This window comes from Pieris rapae, chromosome 15 (genome assembly GCF_905147795.1).
Source record: "Pieris rapae chromosome 15, ilPieRapa1.1, whole genome shotgun sequence".
Lineage (NCBI taxonomy): Eukaryota > Metazoa > Arthropoda > Insecta > Lepidoptera > Pieridae > Pieris > Pieris rapae.
Window position 1 is genome coordinate 1,093,527 of NC_059523.1, and position 24,486 is coordinate 1,118,012.

General features: G+C 34.3%; 1 protein-coding gene across 2 annotated transcripts in view; it reads right to left on the reverse strand.

Annotated features, from left to right (window-relative positions):
- Nucleotides 1-489: 489 nt before the first annotated feature.
- LOC111000502 (neurofibromin) overlaps nucleotides 490-24,486 on the reverse strand; it is a 54,663-nt gene continuing 30,666 nt past the window's right edge. Inside the window, exons 31-54 of one of the 2 annotated variants that reach the window (XM_045631288.1) lie at nucleotides 23,990-24,183; nucleotides 23,171-23,274; nucleotides 22,902-22,952; nucleotides 22,493-22,579; nucleotides 21,760-21,931; nucleotides 21,043-21,181; nucleotides 20,581-20,763; nucleotides 18,777-18,856; nucleotides 17,963-18,096; nucleotides 17,259-17,399; nucleotides 16,718-16,797; nucleotides 15,729-15,904; nucleotides 14,817-14,929; nucleotides 14,123-14,219; nucleotides 13,232-13,302; nucleotides 11,161-11,241; nucleotides 10,142-10,237; nucleotides 9,469-9,592; nucleotides 8,896-8,971; nucleotides 8,334-8,421; nucleotides 7,595-7,693; nucleotides 2,162-2,303; nucleotides 1,769-1,824; nucleotides 490-1,446 (exon numbers count right to left, since the gene is read on the reverse strand). In XM_045631288.1, coding sequence (XP_045487244.1) covers nucleotides 1,778-1,824; nucleotides 2,162-2,303; nucleotides 7,595-7,693; nucleotides 8,334-8,421; nucleotides 8,896-8,971; nucleotides 9,469-9,592; nucleotides 10,142-10,237; nucleotides 11,161-11,241; nucleotides 13,232-13,302; nucleotides 14,123-14,219; nucleotides 14,817-14,929; nucleotides 15,729-15,904; nucleotides 16,718-16,797; nucleotides 17,259-17,399; nucleotides 17,963-18,096; nucleotides 18,777-18,856; nucleotides 20,581-20,763; nucleotides 21,043-21,181; nucleotides 21,760-21,931; nucleotides 22,493-22,579; nucleotides 22,902-22,952; nucleotides 23,171-23,274; nucleotides 23,990-24,183 — 2,575 coding nt within the window. In that variant the 3' untranslated portion in view covers nucleotides 490-1,446; nucleotides 1,769-1,777. The remainder of the gene's footprint in view (nucleotides 1,447-1,768; nucleotides 1,825-2,161; nucleotides 2,304-7,594; nucleotides 7,694-8,333; nucleotides 8,422-8,895; nucleotides 8,972-9,468; nucleotides 9,593-10,141; nucleotides 10,238-11,160; nucleotides 11,242-13,231; nucleotides 13,303-14,122; nucleotides 14,220-14,816; nucleotides 14,930-15,728; nucleotides 15,905-16,717; nucleotides 16,798-17,258; nucleotides 17,400-17,962; nucleotides 18,097-18,776; nucleotides 18,857-20,580; nucleotides 20,764-21,042; nucleotides 21,182-21,759; nucleotides 21,932-22,492; nucleotides 22,580-22,901; nucleotides 22,953-23,170; nucleotides 23,275-23,989; nucleotides 24,184-24,486) is intronic. The other variant, XM_045631290.1, reaches the window with a different exon arrangement.

A 24,486-nucleotide genomic window follows, 5' to 3' on the forward strand; every position in this document is an offset into this window, starting at 1 on the left:
AGATCTCTTAAAATCTTTACAAAAATAAATGTTTAGTAATACAGTATCCCACCGTTTACCTATATGTTAAGATCGTCACAATGTATTAGCGATAGGTGGCCTATATAAAGGTAGCCGCAATTACTGTAATTAATAAAAAATCATGCTTTAATAAAAAAAAAGTGCGTGCTTACAAATAACCTACATGTCAGAAGTGAAACTTCTTTGTAAATTAATCTCCAAATAGATGATCATGTACCAGTATATGATCACTCCATGTATTTGTATATATATATATTCACACTGTTTATACACTAGTGTTATAGATTGATTTTCTGCGCAAGACGTTAAGCGACAGAATTGCCATCTAACATCTTACTAATGTTTTAATATGTAAGTGTATGTTAAACGAATACATCAACCAATAGCGTGTATTTTTCTCGATCTCCCTTTCTCACTCTCTCTCAATCGGTCTCAATCGCTCTCTCCCTTTTCGACAAAAACGCTGCACATCTTTGTGACGTTTCATCAGTAAAAATTTTACCCCAGGCGCAAAAGCAGCTTCACTTCAAAAAATGGTTGTCTGTAAAGTCAGGTTATGGACAATACTTCAACGAGACAATATCATTTCATTGGTTTGCGTACTTTATGAATAAAAGTGAATCATTTTCATTGAATTATTACTATTTTGTATGGATACAGAGGAGTGAAACCTCGGGCACATATATATATTGATAATATATATGTATCAATGTAAAGCAATTTACACAACAATGTATGAAATTAATTGCGGCTTATTTTCTATAGGCATTTCGCTATCAACATACATTTTAGATTAATCGAGCGGTGGAATCTTAATCCATAACATAGTTTGTACGATATAGTCCAAAATACAAATACAAAATAATTAATATACGTAAAGACATTTATATATTTATTTTGGAACTCAACCTATATTTAGTTCCTAATTAGGTACGAGATGTCACTTGTTTAGTCTCAGAATAAATTGTACTCTCTAAATATTGCTTAACAACATCCACGTACATATACGTACACATGTACGTATAATATTTAATTATTTGAAATGTAAATAAATGTGCACTCGTATTAAAATTGAAAAATGTGCCCGGCCAAAAAGGTTTGTAATCTCTGACACGTCAAAAAATGATAGCCGTCAGAATTCTACGGAATTAAAAATCAGAGTATAAATAAATTAAATTAGAGTTCCTAATAATAAAAAAAACGGTTTTTCTATAACGCGGTCTAGGCCTATATGGGGGATATTACTGCATTTTCCTATAGAGATGTCTTAAATATCATAAGAAACAGCACAATCGTGCTGACCTAATGTCAATGTTACCGTCTAAACCGAAACTTAGGTAGGAAATAATAAAGTCTATTGAATATTATTTTGTACGGAGCTCTGCGATGCTTTCGTTCGGGCCATTTAGGAGTCGTGTCCTCATTCTGGAATAGATAAAACGCTTAACATATTTTCTATCTATTTTGACATTGACATGTACAAAATATATCTTGACTTTGACTTAAGTGCTAAGTCTACTTCTGACTTCCATATGTCAAAAATGAATTGAGATTTATGTATGTCAAACCCCGTTTCCGCCATCCATCCATATTCTAATCTTTAATTAAATAATCTAATCTTTATAATTTGTATCGTTTTGAGAGCTGTCATATGTCAAACCCCATTCAGAAAAATGATTTGACAGATCTTGAAACTAAATTTACGTTTGGATTTCATATTTTTTACGTAATAATAAAAGAATCTTACTTGTGAATGTTAGGGTTCCTGACCTGGACAGTAGATGGTCGAAGGACGAAGTCCACCTGTGGAACAATCAATCCTTCATCACCACTATGATGAAGACCAGCCCGCTGAAGTATTTCCGAAACAATTCGACTTAGGGTCCCTCAAGAAAACAGCGTTCTAATTCTTAAAAGGCCGGCAACGCACTCGCGAGCCCTCTGGCATTGAGAGTGTCTATCGGCGGCGGTATCACTTCCGGCTCATCTAATGTTAAGTTAGAAGGACCGCGAGTGCGCTGCCGGCCTTTTAAGAATAAAAAATTTAAATCATTATTTAATCCAAATAAATTTAAAACACCTCAGTAATTACGTTACCACGTCCCACTTGGGAATATAACCTGGAGGATTTTATAATTACCGTGTAAACATCTTTCGGTATCGGCTCGGTCAGGGTCAGGCGGCGGTGTCCTGACGCGGGGTTCATCTCCCGGAAGACAAGTCTCAACCATCGCCTCTAAGCAGTTCACGAATAGCTCGCTACTTTCCGCTGTGCATTGGTTCTGAAATAGAATTTAAGCTAAAAACATTTTTACTATAATATCTTATAGAGGAGAAATTATTGTTTTTTGCCTAAATTCCGTAGTTTTGTATCAGCTTGTTGGAGTATGGATAGTTCGTAGTTGCCTTTATTTATTTATTTCGTAATATAACATACATATACATTTAACAAAAATAATTATACCAAACAAATTGTGAAAGATACATATATACAAAAAAAAATCCAACATTTACGAAAGAAAGAAATCAAGAAAAAAGCGATTAAATACATTTACCTAAGTAATATGTACTTAATTTGGCCGTGTATGTAAATATATAATATGTATGAAAATTGTAGATAAATTAAACTGGAATTTTACTGGCAATAAATGTAAAACATGGATTTAATAATACAATATGTCTTTATTTTTCACTGATGAGTCATGATTATTTATATAGTAACAGGTGTTTGCGTCTGTTAACTTCTTATTTTTGTATTTTATTTTATTTTATTTTTATTTATTTGGTGCACAAAACACATTATAATCTTTACAAAAATAAACTTAAAACTAATAGTTATGAACAGGATTCTAATGTAAAACCATGTGCACACTGCAAAATTAATGTTACATCAATAAAAGGCTCATAACTAACAAAGGTAACATAGTAAAAAAAAAAACAATAATAATAATAATAATAAGTTCCTCGACACCAATTTAACGTAACGTTAACCAGGACCACAAGGGTCAGCACTTAACCTACGATGGAGGATGTCTTTAACGACACTAATGAATTTATTGATGTTGCGACAGAATATGTCCACAAGTAAGTGGTTGCTCTTTGCCATCTCGTTATATTGACGAGCCATCCTGGTCAAAGGGTTGTAAAAAGAGATGTTATTCTTATAAGTTTGAAGGGAAAATAAATTGACTTCGTTAGCTCTACGGGCACTAAATCTAATGTTAAGGCTAATGTGAGCTAGTAGTTCGGGAGAGTCTATAATGGAGTGGGTGATTTTGTAAAGGTAAACTAAGTCGAAGACTATGCGTCTGGATTCTAATGGTTGAACTTTAAATTTCAGGAGTCTATCGCAATAATTTAAGTTAGACCGGCCAGGTTTTATACGATAACATAAAATTCTGAGAAATTTCCTCTGAATTCGTTCAATATCGTCAATGTGCACCTTATAATTCGGCGACCATATAGGACTACCGTATTCTAATATACTTCTTACGAGGCTGAAGTATAAGTACAAGGTGCTACGAGGATTTTTAAAACCTTTTGTGGATCTAAGAATAAAACCCAGTAGATGGTTTGCTTTAGACGTGATGTGACTATAGTGGGCACGGAATGAAAGCTTGTCATCGAACAGGATACCTAAGTCTTTTGCAACATCTGATCTGTTAACTAATTGACCATCTATGACGTAGTTCCATACGATTTTGTTTCGTTTATTAGTAAACGATATGACAAAACACTTGTCTATATTTAAATACATGTAGTTAGTCTTGCACCATTGTGATACGGTATTGATATCACGCTGTAATGTTAAGCAGTCATCTAAATTAGTAATAGAAGTAAATATTTTTAAGTCATCTGCATATAAGAGACAATTGCAGGACAGTTGTTGAATAAGGTCATTAATAAAAACTACGAAGAATAATGGCCCTAAGTGGGAACCCTGAGGTACTCCCGATGTAACTGCGATAGGTGCAGAGATGAAGCCCTTTAACGCAACCAACTGAGTTCTAGAGTCTAGGTATGAGCAGATCCATCTATATAAACTGCCGTGGATACCATGTGACGCTAACTTATGACAGAGCAGATGGTGATTTACTTTGTCAAAAGCCTTAGAGAAGTCAGTGTAAACAGAGTCAACTTGGCCACCTGTGGCAAACACTTGACAGAGATAGTTTTTGTATTCCAGAAGGTTAGTGACCGTAGACCTGTTTCTAACAAAACCATGTTGCTTGTCTGAAAGAACAGGCTTAAAATGACTGAACAGATGAGTATACATCACTGACTCAAATAATTTAGCAGCGCAAGATAAAATACTTATCGGTCTATAGTTTTTACAATTGGACTTATCACCACTTTTATAAATAGGTATTATGTGGGCAGTTTTCCAGCGCTTAGGAAACACACCACTAGTTAACGATTTATTAAAGAGAACACATAATGGAATGGACAACTCCTTTCCGCAACTTTTTATGAAAATAGGAGGCAGAAGGTCAGGACCTGCCCCTTTGTTAATATCCAAACTATCTATTTTACGTTTGATATCTGTTACCGTAATAGAAAAGCCAGATAATATATTAAAATACGTGTTATTTACAGCACCAGATTGGTCAGTGTATATAGTTTTATTAGTTTTATCGTCAAAAACTGAACCAAAGTATCGCGAAAAAAGGTCACATATCCCCTGACCGTCTGTCTCAGAAGTATTTTCAAGTGTCATGGTGTGAGGCACTGAAATATGGCCTTTACGATTATTCACAAATCTCCAAAATGATTTTATGTCCTTGACCAACGAGTCCTCGATGGATGCGATATACTTGTCGTAACAAATCTTGGTAAGAAATTTGCATCTCTCCCTCAGCAAAGAGAAAACGTCGTAATCGCGGGGATTCCCAAACCTCTTAAACCGTTTATGATATAAGTTTTTTTCTTTATTACATTTAATTAAGGATTTGCTGTACCAGACTGGATAAGATGAGAATTTGCTACAACAACTTGGTGTATTTCTTGATATTATTTCAAATAAAAGCTCATAAAAAGCTTCGGTGCACTCATCAATACAAGGGGACGATAAGATTTCGGACCAGTTCACAGACTTGAGTTCAGATTTAATGTTTTCAAAATTACATTTAGCAAAATTAAGCCGTTTAATGTTAGCGCGTTGAAGCCCTTTAGAAATCTGAATCGGAGAAAGAGTAATCAAAATTGCGGGATGATTTTTATCTAACAAACTTAATGCAAGTGTTTCATTGACACTTATACAATCTATATTAGAAAGCACCAAATCCAACAAGCGAGCGTTTGCATTTGTGATAAAGTTATGCTGTTTTAGATTACACAGTGACATTAATTCATTTAGTAGAAGGAGCTTCTTACTCGGGTTAGGGGAAATTGACAGAGAGGGATTAATCGAATCAGAGTAATCAGGTGTGTTAAAATCACCAATTAATAAGAAATTATCCGAAGGGAAACGATTAAGAAGTAAATTTTGGCAATGGCTATAAAAGAGTTCAAGCTTGTTAATTCTAATATCAGGAGGCAAATAGCAAACACATAAATTTATGCGAGAAGTGTCACGTGCTTCAGGAATAAGAGTAACCCAGACATCCTCCATATCACTATCCCACGATGCTTGACGGATGACCTGGTATTTTTTATGGACGGCGAGTAAAACTCCACCTCCCTCGGTTTTAGCACTGGAGGAATCCGCACGATCTCGTCTGAAGAGATTGTAACGGGCGTCAACAACTTCGCCATCGAAAACACTCATATTTAAGTTCGTTTCCGTCAAGCATATAATATCGAAGTTAGAATTTAACAGATTTAAAGAAAATTGAGTTAACTTGCTACGAATTCTGTTTACATTTTGATAAAATATATTAATCATTGTGGAAATAACGTGTGATTCAGTATATAAAAACAAAAATTGATCAAGTAACTTACTAAGCAATGATAAACAAACAAATTAGTAGTAGTAATAACAATTAAGACAATTTAGTGAAAGAATCATGACTTTTAATTAGAATGGCCGGGCTTGATTCATCCTTACGAACATAAATTTGGCCATATCGCACCCAAACAAACCTGTAGTTCTTGTCAGTAGAAAATTTACGTGCCGCATGGTGTAACTCTTTAGCTTCAGGAGACAAATGTTCAGACAAGTATATCCTGCTCGACGACGAGCCGCCAATACCAATATCGGTAGTAGATAGTTTGGTGTCAGGGTGGGACTTATTGAAGCGAGTCAACGCAGACAAGAGTGTATCACGCTGACGCTGCGTTGAGAGGGTAACTAGTATGTTTCGCGGCCTTTTGGAGTTTGAGTCCATCTTAGCTACACGACGACATGCTTTAACATCACTCTCAGATACCACAACATTTAAACACTCACAGAGTTTTTTGAATAACTCCATCAGATTCTCAGTCTTGCTTTCGGGTACCTCGTGAATCTCGAGGTTTAAGTCACGTGAAATCTTTTCAACTGTAAATAAACGACTCTGGAGTTTTGATAACGTGTTTTGAGATTTCGTAAGTTCAGTCTCGAGTACCCTGATTCGATTGTCTTTGTCTGCAATATTTGACTTCAAATCATTTTGTTCTAAGATGATAAAATCCGTTGTCGTCGTGAAGTCAGCCTTTACCAACTCAACAGCTCGGCTAACCTCGTCGGTCACCATATCCTTCAAGTCCTTTCTAAGCGCGGACCGTAGATTTAGCATAAACGATGAGTCAGGGGACAATTTCAAGTCTATAAGTTTGCTAATACTGTCCAACGTAACCGGCTGCTTAGAAAAGTCAGCGCCTGCAGAAGTTTTCGTAGCAAAATCACACTCCGGCTCTTTACACGTCGTTATATATGAGGAGGCGCTTGGTGATTGGTTATTGCGACCCCGCCGGACAGGAGTATTATCGTCATTGTTTTTACGCCGAGTTACATTCTGACACAGAGGACAATTAAGTGATGCCAATTGCTCAGCACTGAGCTGCTTAGTCGACCCGGCAGCAACATCAAGGCATTCATAACAAAACTTGCGTTTGCAATTATTACACTTTAAAAAATGATCGACATTTAATACGTTATTACAGCCATGGCACTTCATAGCTTGATTAGATTCACTATTATTCACTTCACTGATTTTACGTATTCTGTATTACTTCAAATTTGACTTATAAAAGCTAACACTATTGTTAAAAATTGAATAATAACACTTATAACACGGCTAATAATACTTTTAACACGGCTATGGACTACCTTCCACCACGGTTGAAAATTGAATGAGTATTGTTATAAGTATATCACATTATTTAATGATTTTTAATATACCATTAATTTTAATATACCCGTGGACGCGACACCACACGACACTCTTCCCGAGGGCTCGCGAGTGCGTTGCCGGCCTTTTAGGAATTGGTCTGAATTGGTTTGTATTTTTGTTTGTGTGTATATTAAATGCGTTTATTCGATAATTAAAGAGTCGAATAATTAAATAATTATAAGGTACATAAAATTCAAATATGTTTTATAAATCCCCTTGAAAAACAATGTGATGAATTTTATTCAAAGAAATTTTCTCACCTTAGTAAAAGGCCCAGCAAATCTCCAAAGACCACCAAATCCACAACTCTGCATATAATGCAACTGTTGCTGACTCGCGTCTTCAGACGCTATCATGTTCTGCAATAACATAATAGTAAAACATAGAAAATATTTAAAAAGAGATAAAAACTCTTGTTGATAATGCAATATACGATTCAGCCAATCAGGGAGCTCTTTTGCGTACACGTATCAACTTTAACGATCTTAGTACGTACTGTACGTTCGTTACAAGTATTTGTCAGTAGTGGATTCTGGCAGTATAATGTTACATTGCCACATCATTTTCTTAGCCAGAAAGAGCGTTTCTCTCATGGATATTAGTATTGCCAGGAAATAAAAATTAACCATTGCAAAGGGAATAATTTGGATTATTAAAATGTCTTAAAGCATTATATAGTATCTAGAAAATACAGTTCTCGACTTAAATAAATGTAACACAAAGATGGGAGAGTGTTAATTCTCAAGAAGTTTGTCGGTACAGTACGGTACAGAATAATAACATGTAGGAACATATTAATTTTTTATGTTTAATTCATTCATAAAACAGGCAAATATTATTATAAATATAATTTTAAGCTTTAATATAGCCATTTCTATATATATATATATTATTTTAAAATATTTTATTGACAGACAGAAGGCACGCAAGTGCGTTGCCGGCCTTTTCAGTCCTTCTAGTTCATCGTCGTCAGCTTATATTTGAGTTCAAGGGTCTCACCTGAATGATACATTGTACTGCGCTCAATATGACTTGGTCACTGCAGTGCATAAGAACATGATTGATCTTCATATCCAACAGGCTATGACTGAAATGTTAATTCAATGGTGAAAAAAACAGTTAACTAGGGGCACAGGAGATGTTTAGTGTTTTCTGAAGGGAAAAAAGTTCTTCTTGGTAAAAAAGTGGCGAAGAGTTACTTGCCAGCTCTTTTTCCCCACTTAACGCCCATAACTTTCCTACTTTACAATATCTGTAAATGTAAATTTGAAATCAAGCTTAACGATAATTAGAATTTTATAATTATAATTAAGGATTTATCATCTTATTAAAATATCATTTAAACAGGTAACACTTACTTGTGTGACTTAATGTGAATATAATTAAACGAACAAAGATAAAATTAAAAATCCATTTTTGTAAATAAATTAATGATTATTTAATAATTACTTTACTACTCATAAACAGATTACTCTTATATAATATTATTAATTAAATACAATAAAATAACCTATTACTGGAGAATAAATTTAAATTAAATTTGACTTGAGTTGAGACTTACATGACAGGAAACACTTTTGGAAACACAATGGAGCCTTCAGCCAAGTATTGGTAGAGGATTCTAATCTCATCTTCCTCTGTAAAGAAGATCAGATATAACCAAACTTATACAGAATCCTAGTGGCCTTCGCGTGTACCTCTCATCTCTGATGATCCTAGGTTCTATTCCACCTATGCACTAATTGACTCTCTTTCTATGTGCGCAATAAACATTCGCTCGAACGGTGAAGGAAACATCGAAAAAACGGCTTGCCTTAGACCCAAAAAGCCGAAGGCGTGTTAGGCACCGGAGGCCGATCACCTACTTGCCTATTAGATTATCAAATCAAGAAGCAGATACAGAATACCAATTCGACTTAGGGATCAAGAAAAGAGCATACCAATTCTTAAAAGGCCGGCAACGCATTGCGACCCCCTGACATTAAGAGTGTCCATGTGCGGCGGTATCACTTAACATCAGGTGAGCCTCCTGCCCGTTTGCCTCCTGTTCTATAAAAGAATGTGAGGCCCAGACCTCAGAAGTTTGTAGCACTAATGTTTTATTCATTTATTTTTAAACATTAATAAATATTACCTGACGTATATTTAACTAATGTAGCGAGAACTGTCAGAACCAACGCTTGCGTAGTGAAGTCTGACAGCACAGAAGGGTCCAGAAGACTGTTGTACTCTGTTCCGTTCTTTTCTGTAGACGATTGCTGTAAAAGAAAAAAAAATGTGATTCCTTTTACACTCTCTTACTTACACAGTAACACCAATAGTTACTACAAGCTGCTGATGAGTTTCATCATCGGCCGTGGAGGCAGAATACAAATTCCAACTGTATCACCTCGACGTCTATCGTTCCATCCATCTGCCGGTACTGCCGATACTGAACTGGTACTTCAAGAAAAGAGCAAACCACTTCTTAAAAGGCCGGCAACGGACAAACACAAATCTAACCTCTTTGGGTGGTCCCAAAGGATGGTCAAAATCAAATTGGTCGCTGATCTTTTTTTTACATATTTTTGTTATTTTTTATTTTATAACACGGGGGCGTTCAAGTATTTTGACACGCAATTTTTTTTTTTGCCCATTCTTCTTTACACGAACTAACGGAAGGGGCAACTAGAATCCTCTATATATTTTTAGTAGTGTTTTTAGTTTAGTATTTAAATAATACTAAACTCCTGCCCGTTTGGCCCCTGTTCTTTAAAAAGAAATACTAATGTATCTAAAGCTATTACAAAGAAATATACATTCCTCACCTTATCATCAGTGGGAAAACTGTCTCCAGATTTGGTAGATGATGGTCGTTCAGATCCATCCAAGCTACCTTGAGATTCACGCCCATCTTCATCCACCTGTTGCATTCCACACATTCACGTTAAAAAACAACATAGAAACTTATCCTAAACTTAATTTTTTTAAATTCTATATGAGTTTATAACGTTGTAAAATTTGCAATTTATCCAAAACCCAACACAATTGGGATTTATTTATAAATACAAATATATTCAAATGTCTGCCGCACGTGACCATTTATTTATTCTTTGACTCAAAACGGGAGATTAGTTTAATTAAATTCAAATAATCGCCTGAAAAAAAAAAAATTTATTGAAGTTATTTATTTAGAAAAGGTTAATTGGCTTAAAAGTTTCAAATCACAAAATATATCTGACTCAAATATAACCCAAAATTTTTAGTTATATTTATCAGAAGAACAAAATTATTTTAATATAGCTAGTGACGATTTCAAACAAGAATGAAACTTAGCACATTCTTTTTATACAATACTGCACAATATTTCACGCGGTTTTTAAAAACAGGACAACTTTTGAGTCCCATAGTTCATTCCGGGAACACCAGGACTCGTAATTGGAAATAGGGACAGTCCCGTTCAAAACGGTACGTCTGGTCAAACTCAAAAATATCTTTATTCATATAGGTAAACATGTACACTTATGAACAAAAAAACAAATTAAATTAATTGTAAATTTACATTTACCAGTTCGCAAGTCAATGGCGTAGAGCGGGTAAGGGGAACTGGCAAGAAACTTAACCACTCTTTTCAATCGCCAAGTTTTTAATACAAATTATTTGAACTGGAGCAAATTAATCCCAAGGATTGGGATCATTTAAGTATTCGTCACATTTATAAAAGGCTTTATTAATTAATTAACTTTTAACGAGGGCTTTGAATTTATTTAGTGTTAATTCTCTAATTTCGCTTGGCCTTGACCACAAACTGTGGTCACGTTACCCATGCCCCAAACTAATAACTCACGTCTGGTGTATCATCCGTGCTCTCTCTGGCCGCATCGCCTGCAGCTCCGTGTTGAACACTATGCGCTCGACCTTCGCTATCCTGAAATTATATATTTATATAATAAAATCGAAATTAAGTGCCATGGAAGGATTTCTATGGGTTATGCACATTCGGGTCTCTACAACTATAGGGTGTTTCGTGAAGCTACGGGGTTGGTCAAGTAAAATTGGAGCTGCAAATTGCATGCTTGATGGATTTAGTCAGAATTTAAATATTGAATGGTCTTCGGGTAGAAAAGGTTAATTCAACGCATTGTAAACTGAGTCTCCTGGCAATAAATGTCACTGATAACATTATATGTATACACGCAATGCAAACCGTTATCGATACTTAGCTACCTGCGCACGCGGTGGTAATTAATGTACAGGAAGATGACACACATGGGAAGATAGGGATGATTTCTAAGAAACATATACACCTCGCACATCAACATCATAAGACCTGTAAGTGCGAGCGAGACAGACATATAATTATGATTTATGACCAGAAGCCTCAGTTTATAATGCGTTATTCATAATTGGTTAATAAAATCTGTTGAATGCGTTCTTTGATCACGTCAATCGAGTCATGAAAATCAAAAGATCTGAAGCAAAAAATTGCGATAGTTTAGTTTTTAGTTTCAAACAGCAATAACGCATAGATTTTCTGGACTACTAAAAATTCAAACTCAATTTTCATATCTAATAATCATTGGGTTTTCTGTACAACGAGGACTCAGTATTTTCTCTGAACTGGGATTTTAGGATATAATTATGGGAATTACAAGGAACAGCTTTGGACTGGTTTCACAGACATGTTATAGAAAAAAACATCAATTTTGGACATCTATACATTTAAATTCAAATAAATGTGAAATTATAAGCTGTAAGCACCCTAGGCGGTTTGATGGTCTCTTTTGCTGTAGGCACGGAGAACGATCTTTGCGTTTTGAAGCGCATTCTAGCTGACTACATGTGGAAGCAAAATATCCGTTTAATAACAGTTATTGGATGTGAAATAGCAGTTATTAACAGTGATATCGTAATAATAACAGTTACAACGGACATCAGCAACGTAAATGATTGCATACAAACGATACAGATAGATCCAAGTCGCATGAAAAGACAATGTATAGAAGAATGATTAGAAATATAGATAGTTTTATGACAAATGGTATATTTTACTTAAGGAGTACTTAGTGGTCGTTGCACGAGGTATTACTGATGATTTAATATATTATTATTTACTTTTTGACGTGACAACGTCTAATAAATCTTGACTAAACTACTTGAGTATAAGCTTGACTCATTGTCCCGTTACGCTCATTGTACGCTTACGCCGCATCTTTCTCTTTTCCACTCAATTGGCCTATGCGTCCGAGGAGAAGACAGCGGCAGTACACAACTTACATCTACACCTGAACTGTTCATAAAGTGAATTGAAGATTCAATGTTACTTAAAAAGGTTTGCAATTTTATCAATATTTTGTCATGACGTTGTCACGTTAAACTATCGTAAGTAAATAACAATTTTTTAATTTATCAGAAATTAAATGTCGTCCCACGGTGCTTAAACATATAATTATTAATTTCAATATGATTTATAGGCCCGTGGGACTGTACAGTGATATATAGATAGTTTTCAAATATAACTATTGTACATAATACTCTAAGCACATAATTATGCTTCTGACTAAGCGTCATGAATTCATACTACGCACCATTTGTCATAAATAGAAATACACAATCATACCACTAACTACAAACCAAGTCGGAATATTCCTCAACAAAATACACCTTTACAGAAATCAATTCAAATATTAAATAATTCCACAGACTATACCACAGCCACGCTTAGCAGTTTGCTGTTTACAAATATCATATGAAAAATCACTTGTGATTTATAGCACCCGCTATTTCATCTTCAGTACTTTTGACCATTGGGCCAATGTGGATTAGCGTGGATCTGGTATTCAGAATAGATGGATATGGTTGAGCTGAAAATAAAGTAATCGTCTAATACATTTTTAAATATTGTCTAAAAACATTACCTGATGCGAAATATTTGATGGATGTGGACTTTGGCCACCATTACTAGATGAGGGCACTGTTGGTGATTTACCTAAAATATAAACATTAAACCTTCATAAAAACTAAATTGATATCACCGCACTCTTTATCTCAAAGCGTGATGACGCTGTGATAAAAAGGGAGAGTAGTATTTTGAGTAATTTTTTTTTTGTATAAGTCTCATAAAAGATCGGTTTTCAATTGGTGGTACATGATCCGCATGAAAAGTTGGCCAAGAACTCTTTTGTCTCTTTCTGTTACGCTGCGATGAAATGAGATAGATTCTTAGATTTTAAAAGGGTGTATAATGTTAAATATGCATTGTTAATCTTTGCACATAAATCAATAATAGCGAATATTTTCATTTAAATAACAATGACCGTCATTGTATTTTATAACGATAAACGGATTTAAGAGATGACTGGCTCCATTAGTAGACAGGATAGGAGACAGAATGCATAACAATATTTAAAATTATAATTCATAAACTTTTATTTCAAATTATTTAAGAAATAATTACCTTTTATTTTCAACGATATAGTGTTTAAAATTGATGCAATAAAGTCATTAATTATATTTAGAAAAGCATACAGATTAGATAGATAAATTATTCATAAGAAATAAATAAAAAAATATTATTTAAAAACATGTTATGGAATTAACTATTAAGTATGTATTAGAAGAGCAGAATTACAATGCTTTGTTATAATTAATCAAAGTCAAAATAAAGTCATTAATATCAGTAAATAAGTACACTTATAAACGTCAACAAAAAATATGTTAAATTGATTGGTACATTTACTACCAGTTCGCAAGTCAAGGGCGCAGAGCGGGCAAGAAACTAAAGAACACTTATTTCATAAATTACATACCGCCATAAGCAGTCGTTTGTTCCAACATATCCCAGGATTTCTGACGTCGGCTGTGGCTGGAAGACGACGAACCCCGGCCTTGTATCAACATCGACGACTGCAATTATAAATGTTATTTATTCATTATTCATGACACTTTCTGAACTAAATTGTGTTTTTTTAATTGGTTTCGTTTTTTATTTGAACTGTAACATAAATAAATAAATCAGTGGCGCTACAACCTTTTTAGGTCTTGGCCTCAAATTTCTGAATCTGTTTCATAATCGTTTTTTCACATCTAATAGACAAGTAGGTAATCAGCCTCCAGTGCCTGACACACGTCGTCGACTTTTTGGGTCTAAGACATGTCGGTTTCCTCACGATGTTATCCTTCACCGTTCGAGCAAATGTTAAATGCGCACATAGAAACAAAGTCCATTGGTGCACAACCGGGGATCGAACCTACGACCGCAGGCATGAAAATCGCACGCTGAAGCCGCTATCCCAACGCTGCTCTTCAACAAGAAGCGTGCCAAATTTTAAACAGCCGGCACTTGTACGCGTTCGGTGTAAATGTCCATGGGCGGCGACATGCCTCTGTCAATTCTTCGCTTCTTACCCGTTTGCCTTCTTTTCTCTTAAATAAAACTCACTAAACATTCTTAAGTAATAGTTTGTCGAGTACTTTGACGTTATAGGAAGACTTTCTCCGTACCTGCAAGTGATCAGCAGCCGGGCAATAATGGTCGCAGTTTTCAGGCAGCCATTGTGGTAACGAGTGCTTCACTGGACATCGAGATCGGACCTCTTCGCTTACACAGACCAGAGCTAAATAGAACATTTCATTTATACACATGTTGAGATCAGCGCTGGCATTGTTACTTCTGTTAGCGATCCCACATCAATACAGTTTTGTACTACCTCAATACAGTTCTATTTACTGTAGATATCGACATTTGCTATAAGAAATTAATCCAAAATCAACCTGCCGAAAGTAATATCAAAAACATATTTCTACTAAAGATTTAACTATATTTTTTTTTGTAACGAACTGGATAGACGTTTGGCCACAACTGCATCTGATTAATGAGATAAGGTCTATGAGGGCCTGTTCAGGAGATGCTTACCTATTCCAGCCATAAGGTTTGTTACAAATTAAAATGCATTTTTTTAAAGTAATATAATACTATTAAAATGTATACCCACATATTTTTTTAAGTCTCAACAATATTCAAAAATATTCTATTCAAAATGGCCACCGGAAAATAGAAAGAAGTTTTTACAATAATTACGTGTTCCAAATTCAAATATCCAAAATTAAAAAGTTGAAAAAAAGGAAAAGTTTTTTATGGAAAAGTATTTATGGCCAGACTAGTTATTTAACCGCCGCTAAATGAAGCCACATTATATTGTCTAGGGAAGATGGAAGACGTTCCACTCCTTTGCTGTTTTTACAAGAAACCTGGGAATGTCCACAACGAAGGAGTAAGACACCATCATGCTTTGTTTGAATTTACTAGATATAAGTTTGTTTTTATCAGTTCCTCTACAGAAAATAAAATTTAAAAATATATTTAAACATACACAACATATTAGAAATCATTTGAATACAATTTTTTTTTCTGACCTGTGAGATATGCCACAGTATGCTGCGTAGCCTTGAACTTATCCCTGTCCGGTTTCGCAGCCAACGCCAGCAAAGCACACAGAACCCTGGCGGTACGGGATACAGTGGCTGGTGCGGGATGACGGTAGCCCTTCACCAGGTGACCCACGAGGGCGAAATGGAAATTGGATCGGAAACTAAAGAAATAAATAGAAATTTGTATATTCTATTTTAATATGATAAAACGAACACACTTCTCAACGTTATTGTTAAAAAAAGATATTACCAGAAAACTCTTTTTAATCGTAATTCCTTAATTTACAAGGAAAAATTTATTATAATTAATAAGTTCAATAACAATCTTTAATTTGGTAAAAATTAATATAATGAAAGTTTGAAATGAAAAAACGACACTGAAAAGAGACTGTATAATGCCTGCTGTCTCATTTTGTCCCACGTTAAATCTTATAAATTTATGTGTCTGTCTCTTTTTACTGTCACTTTTTCCAGTGCATCGGTTTGAAATTACAACGATTCTAAAGAAGTTTCACTTCAATAATTGATAATACTTCCATTCTTTTAAAGTAGATTTAGCTTTGTTTTATGAGCGTTATTTATGATACAACCCGTTATGCGAATTGCCGTCTTAACTTTTAATAATAATATAACTAACGTAACGACTAAACGAACACATCAACCAATAGCGTGTATTTCTCGATATCCCTTTCTCACTCTCTCTCAATCGGTCTCAATCGTTCTCTCCCTTTTCTACGACAAAACCGCTGCACAACTTCGTGACGTATCCGTGAAAAAATTACCCTCATGTGTCTAAAGAAGTTCCTTCAAAATAGTGCGTGAACTCCACGCGGAAGAAATTAAAATAGAAACCTTTCACTCTCGCTCTCTCTATTCCCCTCACAAGGAGAGTTAAACGTTTAACGCAACCTTGTCGGAAGTCTTATTAGTAGTCTCACTTCAAAAAGAGTAGGAGATTTCTGCCAATGTCTTACCTCAATCCCACGGCATGGTCCAATTGTTTGAAATGCCATTCGAGGGGCTCTCGCGTCTCCATCATCACTTGTTGTAGCGTCTGCAAATTAAGATTTACTTTTTACTTTATTTTAAACCAAATTAAAAAAATGAAGTTATCAATTATTATTTTTACATACAGTATTATTATTGAAGCAATTGGACAAGATTGCTTTTTTGAATTATTTCTATAATTCCTTAGAATCTGTTAGTAAGTTATATAATTACGCTAGAAAATACGGTATGGTACATCCCTATCGCTAAAAAACTAACTAAAAAGTTCTTTAAATAGAAAAAAGGCATGGACACTCAATACCAAAGGGCTCACGAGTGCGTTGCCGGACTTTTACAAATCGGTACGCACTTTCTCGAAGGAAATAATTAATATAAGTCGAATCGATTCGGAAATACTTCTTTTGGCAGCTGTTTCCACTTAGTGGGTGTGCGCGGCAGAAACTGCCTCAAGCAACGATCGATTGTGCAACGGACGTCGAGGTCATAATATATTGTCATTTTATTTACTTTAATCTCGAAATGACCCTGCGAGTCCAATGTATGCAAATTCTGCTCGAGTAGGGACAGTCCTGCTGCGTACAAAGTCGGCTCATCCAATTGTAGAACCGACACGGAAACCCAGAAGAGAGCTTTGTGGATGGGGGATTCCTGTAATTAATTTAGTTCCATCACATCTTAATAAATTTAACAAAGTCGTATTAGTTACACCACTTATAACTCAAAATCGGCTGGACCGATGTTAGTGTCTTTCTGGTGGATTCTTATCAGCTCCCAATAACAGAATAAGTAATAAAACATCGGATAAGATATCAAATAACAATAAATTAATAAATAAATTTTACGAATTCAAACAGAATGTGGTGCCAAGATAGTTCAAGGAATTCCGATCTTGAGGTGAATGAGGAGATGCATAACCAGGCTTTGATCTTGTTTTTTAACATAAACTGTTCGAAGCTTTTGTGAAGCGAACTGGTTAAAGTCTGTCTTTATAGTCTCTACAAATTTGTTTATTTAATTATGCAAATCTTTCCGTTGTTCATTTTAGTTGTCCTTAATTAACAAGAGAGCAATATAGAATTTCTGCACTTTTTAACTGTTGGCTTAAAAATCCGGACCGGAGGACCAGAAATTGGAATAAATCAGAAAAGCTTGTTTGAGATAGTTCGCTATAATAGATGGTGGAATGTCCCAAGAGATGAATTTTATCTCACCGAATCCAACAGCGGTTGTAGTCTAGTCAGGCACATGATAATTGCCTCCAAAAGCGCCATATCGTTGAACGACTCCAAAGCTTTTACCAGAATACGCAAAAGTTGCTTCATGTCGTCATCCGTTACGTGTTTACCTGGAAATTATATTAAAATTATAACTAGTTCTACGTAATATAATTATTCCTAATGCTTGTCTAAATAAAATACTAATGTAGTATTTGAATTTAATTTTTCTAACTAAAGATGTATAATCAAGAACTAAAGAAGTCCATAAGTTACAATATTTTGAAATTTGCTTTCTTAACATATTTTTTATTGGCATCAGATATTTCATTCCAGTACTTTTAAGTTTAAATTAATACATACAAAAAATTAGGTGCGAACTACACATGTTAGAAGTAATAATTAATTTACAAGATAGTTAACCTTGTAAATTAATTATTACTAAGGTAAAGGCCCTATAGACGATCGAGTACCAGCAAATTATCAATTAGCAATTGTAAATCTATATTGTTGTTGCTACTTATAATAAGTAAATAAAAAAACCGAATTGAAAAGTTCTAATACTATCTATACACTATACTATCTATCTATCTAAACTACTAAACGAAAACATCCACCAATAGCGTGTATTTTTTCTCGATCTCCCTTTCTCACTCTCTCTCAATCGGTCTCAATCGATCTCTCCCTTTTCTTCGACAAAACCCCTGCATATCTTTGTGACGTTCCGTAACAATATTTCCCTCATACGCCTAAAGAAGTTTCACTTCAAAAAACATGACATACAAAGAAATAATTTACAGGTGCAACTTACTTATACAGCCGAAAACTATGAGTGCCCTTGGTTGTAATGCTGGATTGAAGCAGAACGCAAAACTTCTCGCCAAGGAGGTCCTAGAATTGGAAATATTTGGCTATCAAGAAATCAGAATTTAAATATTAATCTAAAATCGAGTATACAATGAAATTTCTCCTTTAACTTTTCACAAACAGCATTATAATGGTTGCAGCTCCTTACAAACATAGTGTAAAAATACTTGGCGATTAAAGAGTGGCGGAGAGTTTATTGCCAGTTCTTTTCTTCCGTTCTACGCCCTTGATTTGAGAACTGGCAGTAAATGTAAAATGAGATTCATTTAATGTATATTACCTTACCTATGACTGATAACAATGTGTCCCAGAATGCTCCACTCGTAAGAATGTGCAAATATTATAATGCTGTGTGTGCTGAGGTTGATATTTAACACAATAATATTTGTAAATTTAAAAAGTAGTAGTTCATGTTAAATACTTGCAAACTTAATTACTAATTTAATTAATTAATATATATATATATATATAAACTAAACAAACACTACTAAAAACTAAACAACATACACATATCAAACTGAATGACAAAAAAAGAAAAGAAAATATATATTAATATATATATATATATATATATATATATATATATATATATATATATATTCTTTTCTTTTTTTGTCATTCAGATTGATATGTGTATGTTGTTTAGTTGATATTTAGTGTAAATGCTGTGTACAGATATAATTGGAAATCAAATTTTCAAATGTTGTTTAGTGTGTAATAATTGTATGTATGTAATCAATCTGTTTTCTGTTTTTGTACCTAAATGTAAAAATAAAATAATAAAATAAATATTTCTTTTTTCTGACGTTCATAAATGTACATTATGTTACCTATATGAATAAATGATTTTTGACTTTGATAAGGGGCGAGATTAATAATATACATTTTGTGGTGAATTTTGATTATAGTTAAAAATCCTAACATTTGTATTAGGGATACAATAAAATAGTGAGCTAAAAGTGTTCTCCAAGAACTCAGTTACTTTGTACCGAGGGGATATGTGTGACGGGAGGTATGTATTGATATTTGAAGTCCTGAATAGGCTGTCACGAATCATTATTTATCTTAGGGATGGTGGATGCATACATGGGAAACAAGACGGAGCTAGTTGGCGTTCTATATACTAAGTCTTGCTGAAGATTAGCAACCCAAGTGTTCTTCAGGAACTGGGTTTCTTGCGATACCAGAACCAGTATGTTGCAAAGATCACCGTTAACAAAGACGTTGTGCTTCTGACTGTATTGACATATTTATATGTTGCTAGAGTGAGTTGAAATTTGCGATTTTGTTTTCCTTGTGTACTTATTTAATATTATATTATGACGGTATCGTATTGGTTTAGTACTGTAAGGATAGTGTATGTATTTTTGACAATAAATATATATATATATATATATACACACATGTAGCATGGTAATAAAAAAAATAGACAATTTAAAGTGTAGTGGCCCAAGGAGATATTTTACAAAAAAAGTTATGTACACAAGAAAAAATATTGTATTCTACTTTTGAAGAAAAAACGACATTAAAATTAGAAAAAAAGGTATTTAATACATTGAAAGCTTTATTATAATGCATTGTCTAGTAAAAGTTTATGTAAATATCAAATAAATATGTAAATTGTTTTAATAGCTAAGTTCAGGGTGTCGGTTTTTTGTGACGGTGTTACGATTCGTAAAAATTTATTCTCATATTTTTTCCCTAAAGCTCCAAAAGAAGTATAACTTAAATATATAAGGTATACCCACCAAGTTTTCAACCAATCGCAGCCAGGTATATCTCGCATACAAGCCTCCATTATCTCGAGTAAGGCATCGGTGATAGTTTCCAAAGACTGGAGTGGTAATCTCTCTCTGTCAGTCACCGATGTCACCATGATTGGACCCATGATGCATGAAGATTGGCTACAGCCGTATGAGTGTTCGGAATACCTGGATTACAATTACATATTTAATTAATGCATCAATATTGTGACCACCATATAACATGTGAAAACAACTTATCTTAGTTGTTTAATGCGCTGACGCGATTTATTCATTTATATATTATTTATAGGAAATTAAACTTAAACATCAATAAAAATAGACAAATTCTTAAAAGGCCGGCAACGCACTCGCGAGCCCACTAGCATCGAGTGTCCATGGGCGGTATCACTAAACATCAGGTGAACCTCCTGCCCGTTTGTCCCCTGTTCTATAAAAAAAACTCACCAATCACCGGTGTGACGATGATATGGGCTCCTGAAAGCGGTGACGGCGGCGGATTTCACTTTTGATATTCCGAACATTTGATAGAACTTCGGAAGAGCGAACTCGTCCAGAGACAGCATCAGCAAACGTTGGGTCTCCTCTGAAAATTACAGGTCGACATGAATTGATTAGTACGTTGGAATATTTTTGGAATTAGATGTATAAGACTTCACAATAGTATGTCCACAAATCTTTCGGAAAGTAAGCCTTATATTTATGATTCAATTTGTATTAATGAACGCTTACATATACTCTTAGCTACACTTTCAAATACATACGCACACACTCATAGATTCACACATTCCTTAATGTCTTGCAAGACTTAATAATAATAATTATTATTATCTTTATTTCTTCTCTCACATATACAAGGTTACAATGATTAAAGCCAAGATGATAACTTGTTTGATTAGTTGTAACACTAAGCCTACTTTTTCCCAAAAAAATTGTTTTTAATATGTATGTCCCCATACATAGCGATATATGGATTTGTCAAAACCTATTTACCATGATTAAAGTCTTCATTAAGTGCGACACTATCAAAATCAATTAAGTAGTTTTTGAGACATCAATATCTAAAAAAAAAATTAAAAAAAAATAAATGCCCGCGCGATTTCGGGAACGATTTATAAAAAAAAAATATTCAGCCATCAAGCTGACACAAACATTTTTGGATACCTGAAAATGTAGGAGACTGACAGGTGCATAGAGAATGTATAATATTGATGACAAGTCCATGAGTGGCAGCTCGCATCGACACGGTCCCAGAACACACCAGGAATGTCACCGTGTGGAACAAATAAGGCAAGTGACGAGCTACGTCCAGGCAGTTGTTGAAGGAGAGCATCAACTGCAATACAATAAAAAAAATCATTTGGAAAACGAGTTCGCATTCTAGTGAAGTATAAGGCAGTTGAAACTTTTTCTATTTGACGAGTTTTATTACTATTATTACTTTTTTAGTAGAACACGGCTAACGGGCAGGAGGCTCATCGAATGTTAAGTGATACCGCAAATTGTAAATGCACAATTTACAAGTAAAAAAAAAAGATTTTTTTTAAGGCCGGCAACGCACATGCGTGCCGAGTCTTCTGGAAGTGTGACTGCCCGTGAGCGGCGGTACCACCTAACATCATTAGCCTTTTCCCCTGTTAATTAAAAATATATATTAAGATATGACCCAAATGTCACTTCGTCCACAAAAAAAAACAAATTTAATTTTTTTTCCTAATAGGTGGCAAACAAGAAACTCACATTACCAGAAGACTCACAAGTGCGTTGTCAGCCTTTAAAAAAAATGCACTCTTTTCTTAAAGGAGTGGTGGTGCCCGGCAAATACTGCTCTAAGATGTGGAACGACGGACGTCTACTTCATACGGATGGTATTTTGTATTATTTAAAACGTACTTACCAAATACCTCGCGAGGATTGCAATATCGTCCCACATCATGTGCTGTTCCAACATTGCAGTCGGCGAATGACAGGTTTTGTCCACAACCTGGCGAAGATTTTAATATTTGTTCACGTATATTTTGATAGAGACGAGTTAATGAATACTAAATTTAAAAGAACTAAATATCTCTTTTAATAGGAGAGTCTCATCTTCAAATTCTGGTTTGGGTAAAATAGAAGAGTTAATATACGAGTTCTTCTATACTTAAATTTAGTCTGTGTCGCTTAGAATTTCTAAAGCCTCAATGATTAAAACAATTTTCCTCGCGTAATAATAGTAATAATTTGAAGAAAATTTATAGAAAACTGTATCAAAAAAATCAAGAAAGAATTAAGAAAAAAAAAAATTTAACTAAAAAAAAACTTACAGTGGCTGGAGTGATTGGACCCAATATATTATTTGGAAGTTTCGTTAAAGCCTGCAGAAAATAAAAACATAAAAAGAAAAATTATTTTTTCCGCAGTAAAAACAAAAAAAAATGTATTATATAAGTGATTGGACCCACTATATTATATGGAAGTTTTGTTAAAGCCTGTAGAAAATAAAAAAAATAAAACGCAAAATAAAATTTTTCCGCAGTAAAAACAAAAAAAAACAACAAAAAAAATATATTCTGATTAAGTTTTTTTCACTCACCCTACACATTCGCCCAATAACTTTCTTCGAGACGAGCTGAACATTGGCGGAGGCCAACGCGACAGCTGTGTCGGCCATTATCTCTATCATGGGCGACCCAAGACCTGTAATAACAAGTATGAAATGTTTCGTTTCGTTGGTCCTCCAATTAAACATGGCAAAGCTTAGCACATATATTAAAACCTTTCAAATATATTATATACTTTTTAAATCCCTAACGGAAAAATCCCCTTAGCTTTGCTCTCAGATTTCTGTACCATTTACTAATCTTTGAATTTTGTTTTATTAGATTAGAACACATTTTGGTTTATCTTTTCATAAACTGTACTTTTCTGTCAGTAATCACTAACTATAGAAAAAAAAATTTTTAATAGTCAATAACTACTTTATGTATTACACGTAAAATTATAGCATTGTGGTATTATATGCTTTGTAATTTTAGTTTACGATAAATGTAAGTGCGTGCTACTATTTAACTACTACTGATAGAGGACAAATCTTTGTATTTTAATTATTTTATATCATAGTTAATTACTTAAAAATGTCATGTGGAATATGGTATAATGGTTGCAACTCCTTACACACATTTTGAAAAACAAAAAAACTTGGCTATTAAAAAGAGTGGCGGAGAGTTTATTGCCAGTTCTTCTCGTCCGTTCTACGCCCTCGATTTGAGAATTGGCAGTAAATTTGAAATTATAAGCATTTAATATGTAATTCTTTATTGACGTCAATAAGTGTACATTGTGTTACCTAAATTATTTTGAATTTTAAATTTATAAAACTTCTAAGTTAAGATTACAGACTCTAACGAATTACCTGAGTCCACACTCCTCTGTATAAAGCTATCAAGGACCATATCTATAAGTTCTGGCACATGTCCAATCGAGCCCCAAATTTTCGCCTGAACCGATGGATACATTTCAGTTTCCTCTATCGTTAACTCTATTAATTTTTCCAAAATTTGAGCCACTTGCTTCTGACGTCTCGACTCTTCAGTGGGTTTGCAAAATCTAGAACATTAATGCTCAGTTAATAGAAAATATTATTAACAATTCAAAACACGAGCGTAGTGTTCTCTCACAGGCCGGCAACGCACCCACCAAAAATGAGTATCTATGGGCTACAACGACTGCCTTTTTGGGCGTCCCGCAGGCTCGTTTGCCTATATCTTATATCTTTAAACGAGCAATTCTTGTATATATATATATAATTGGAATCTCGGAATCGGCTCCAACGATTTTCATGAAATTTAGTATACAGAGGGTTTCGGGGGCGACAAATACGATTTAGCTAGGAATCATTTCTAGAAAATG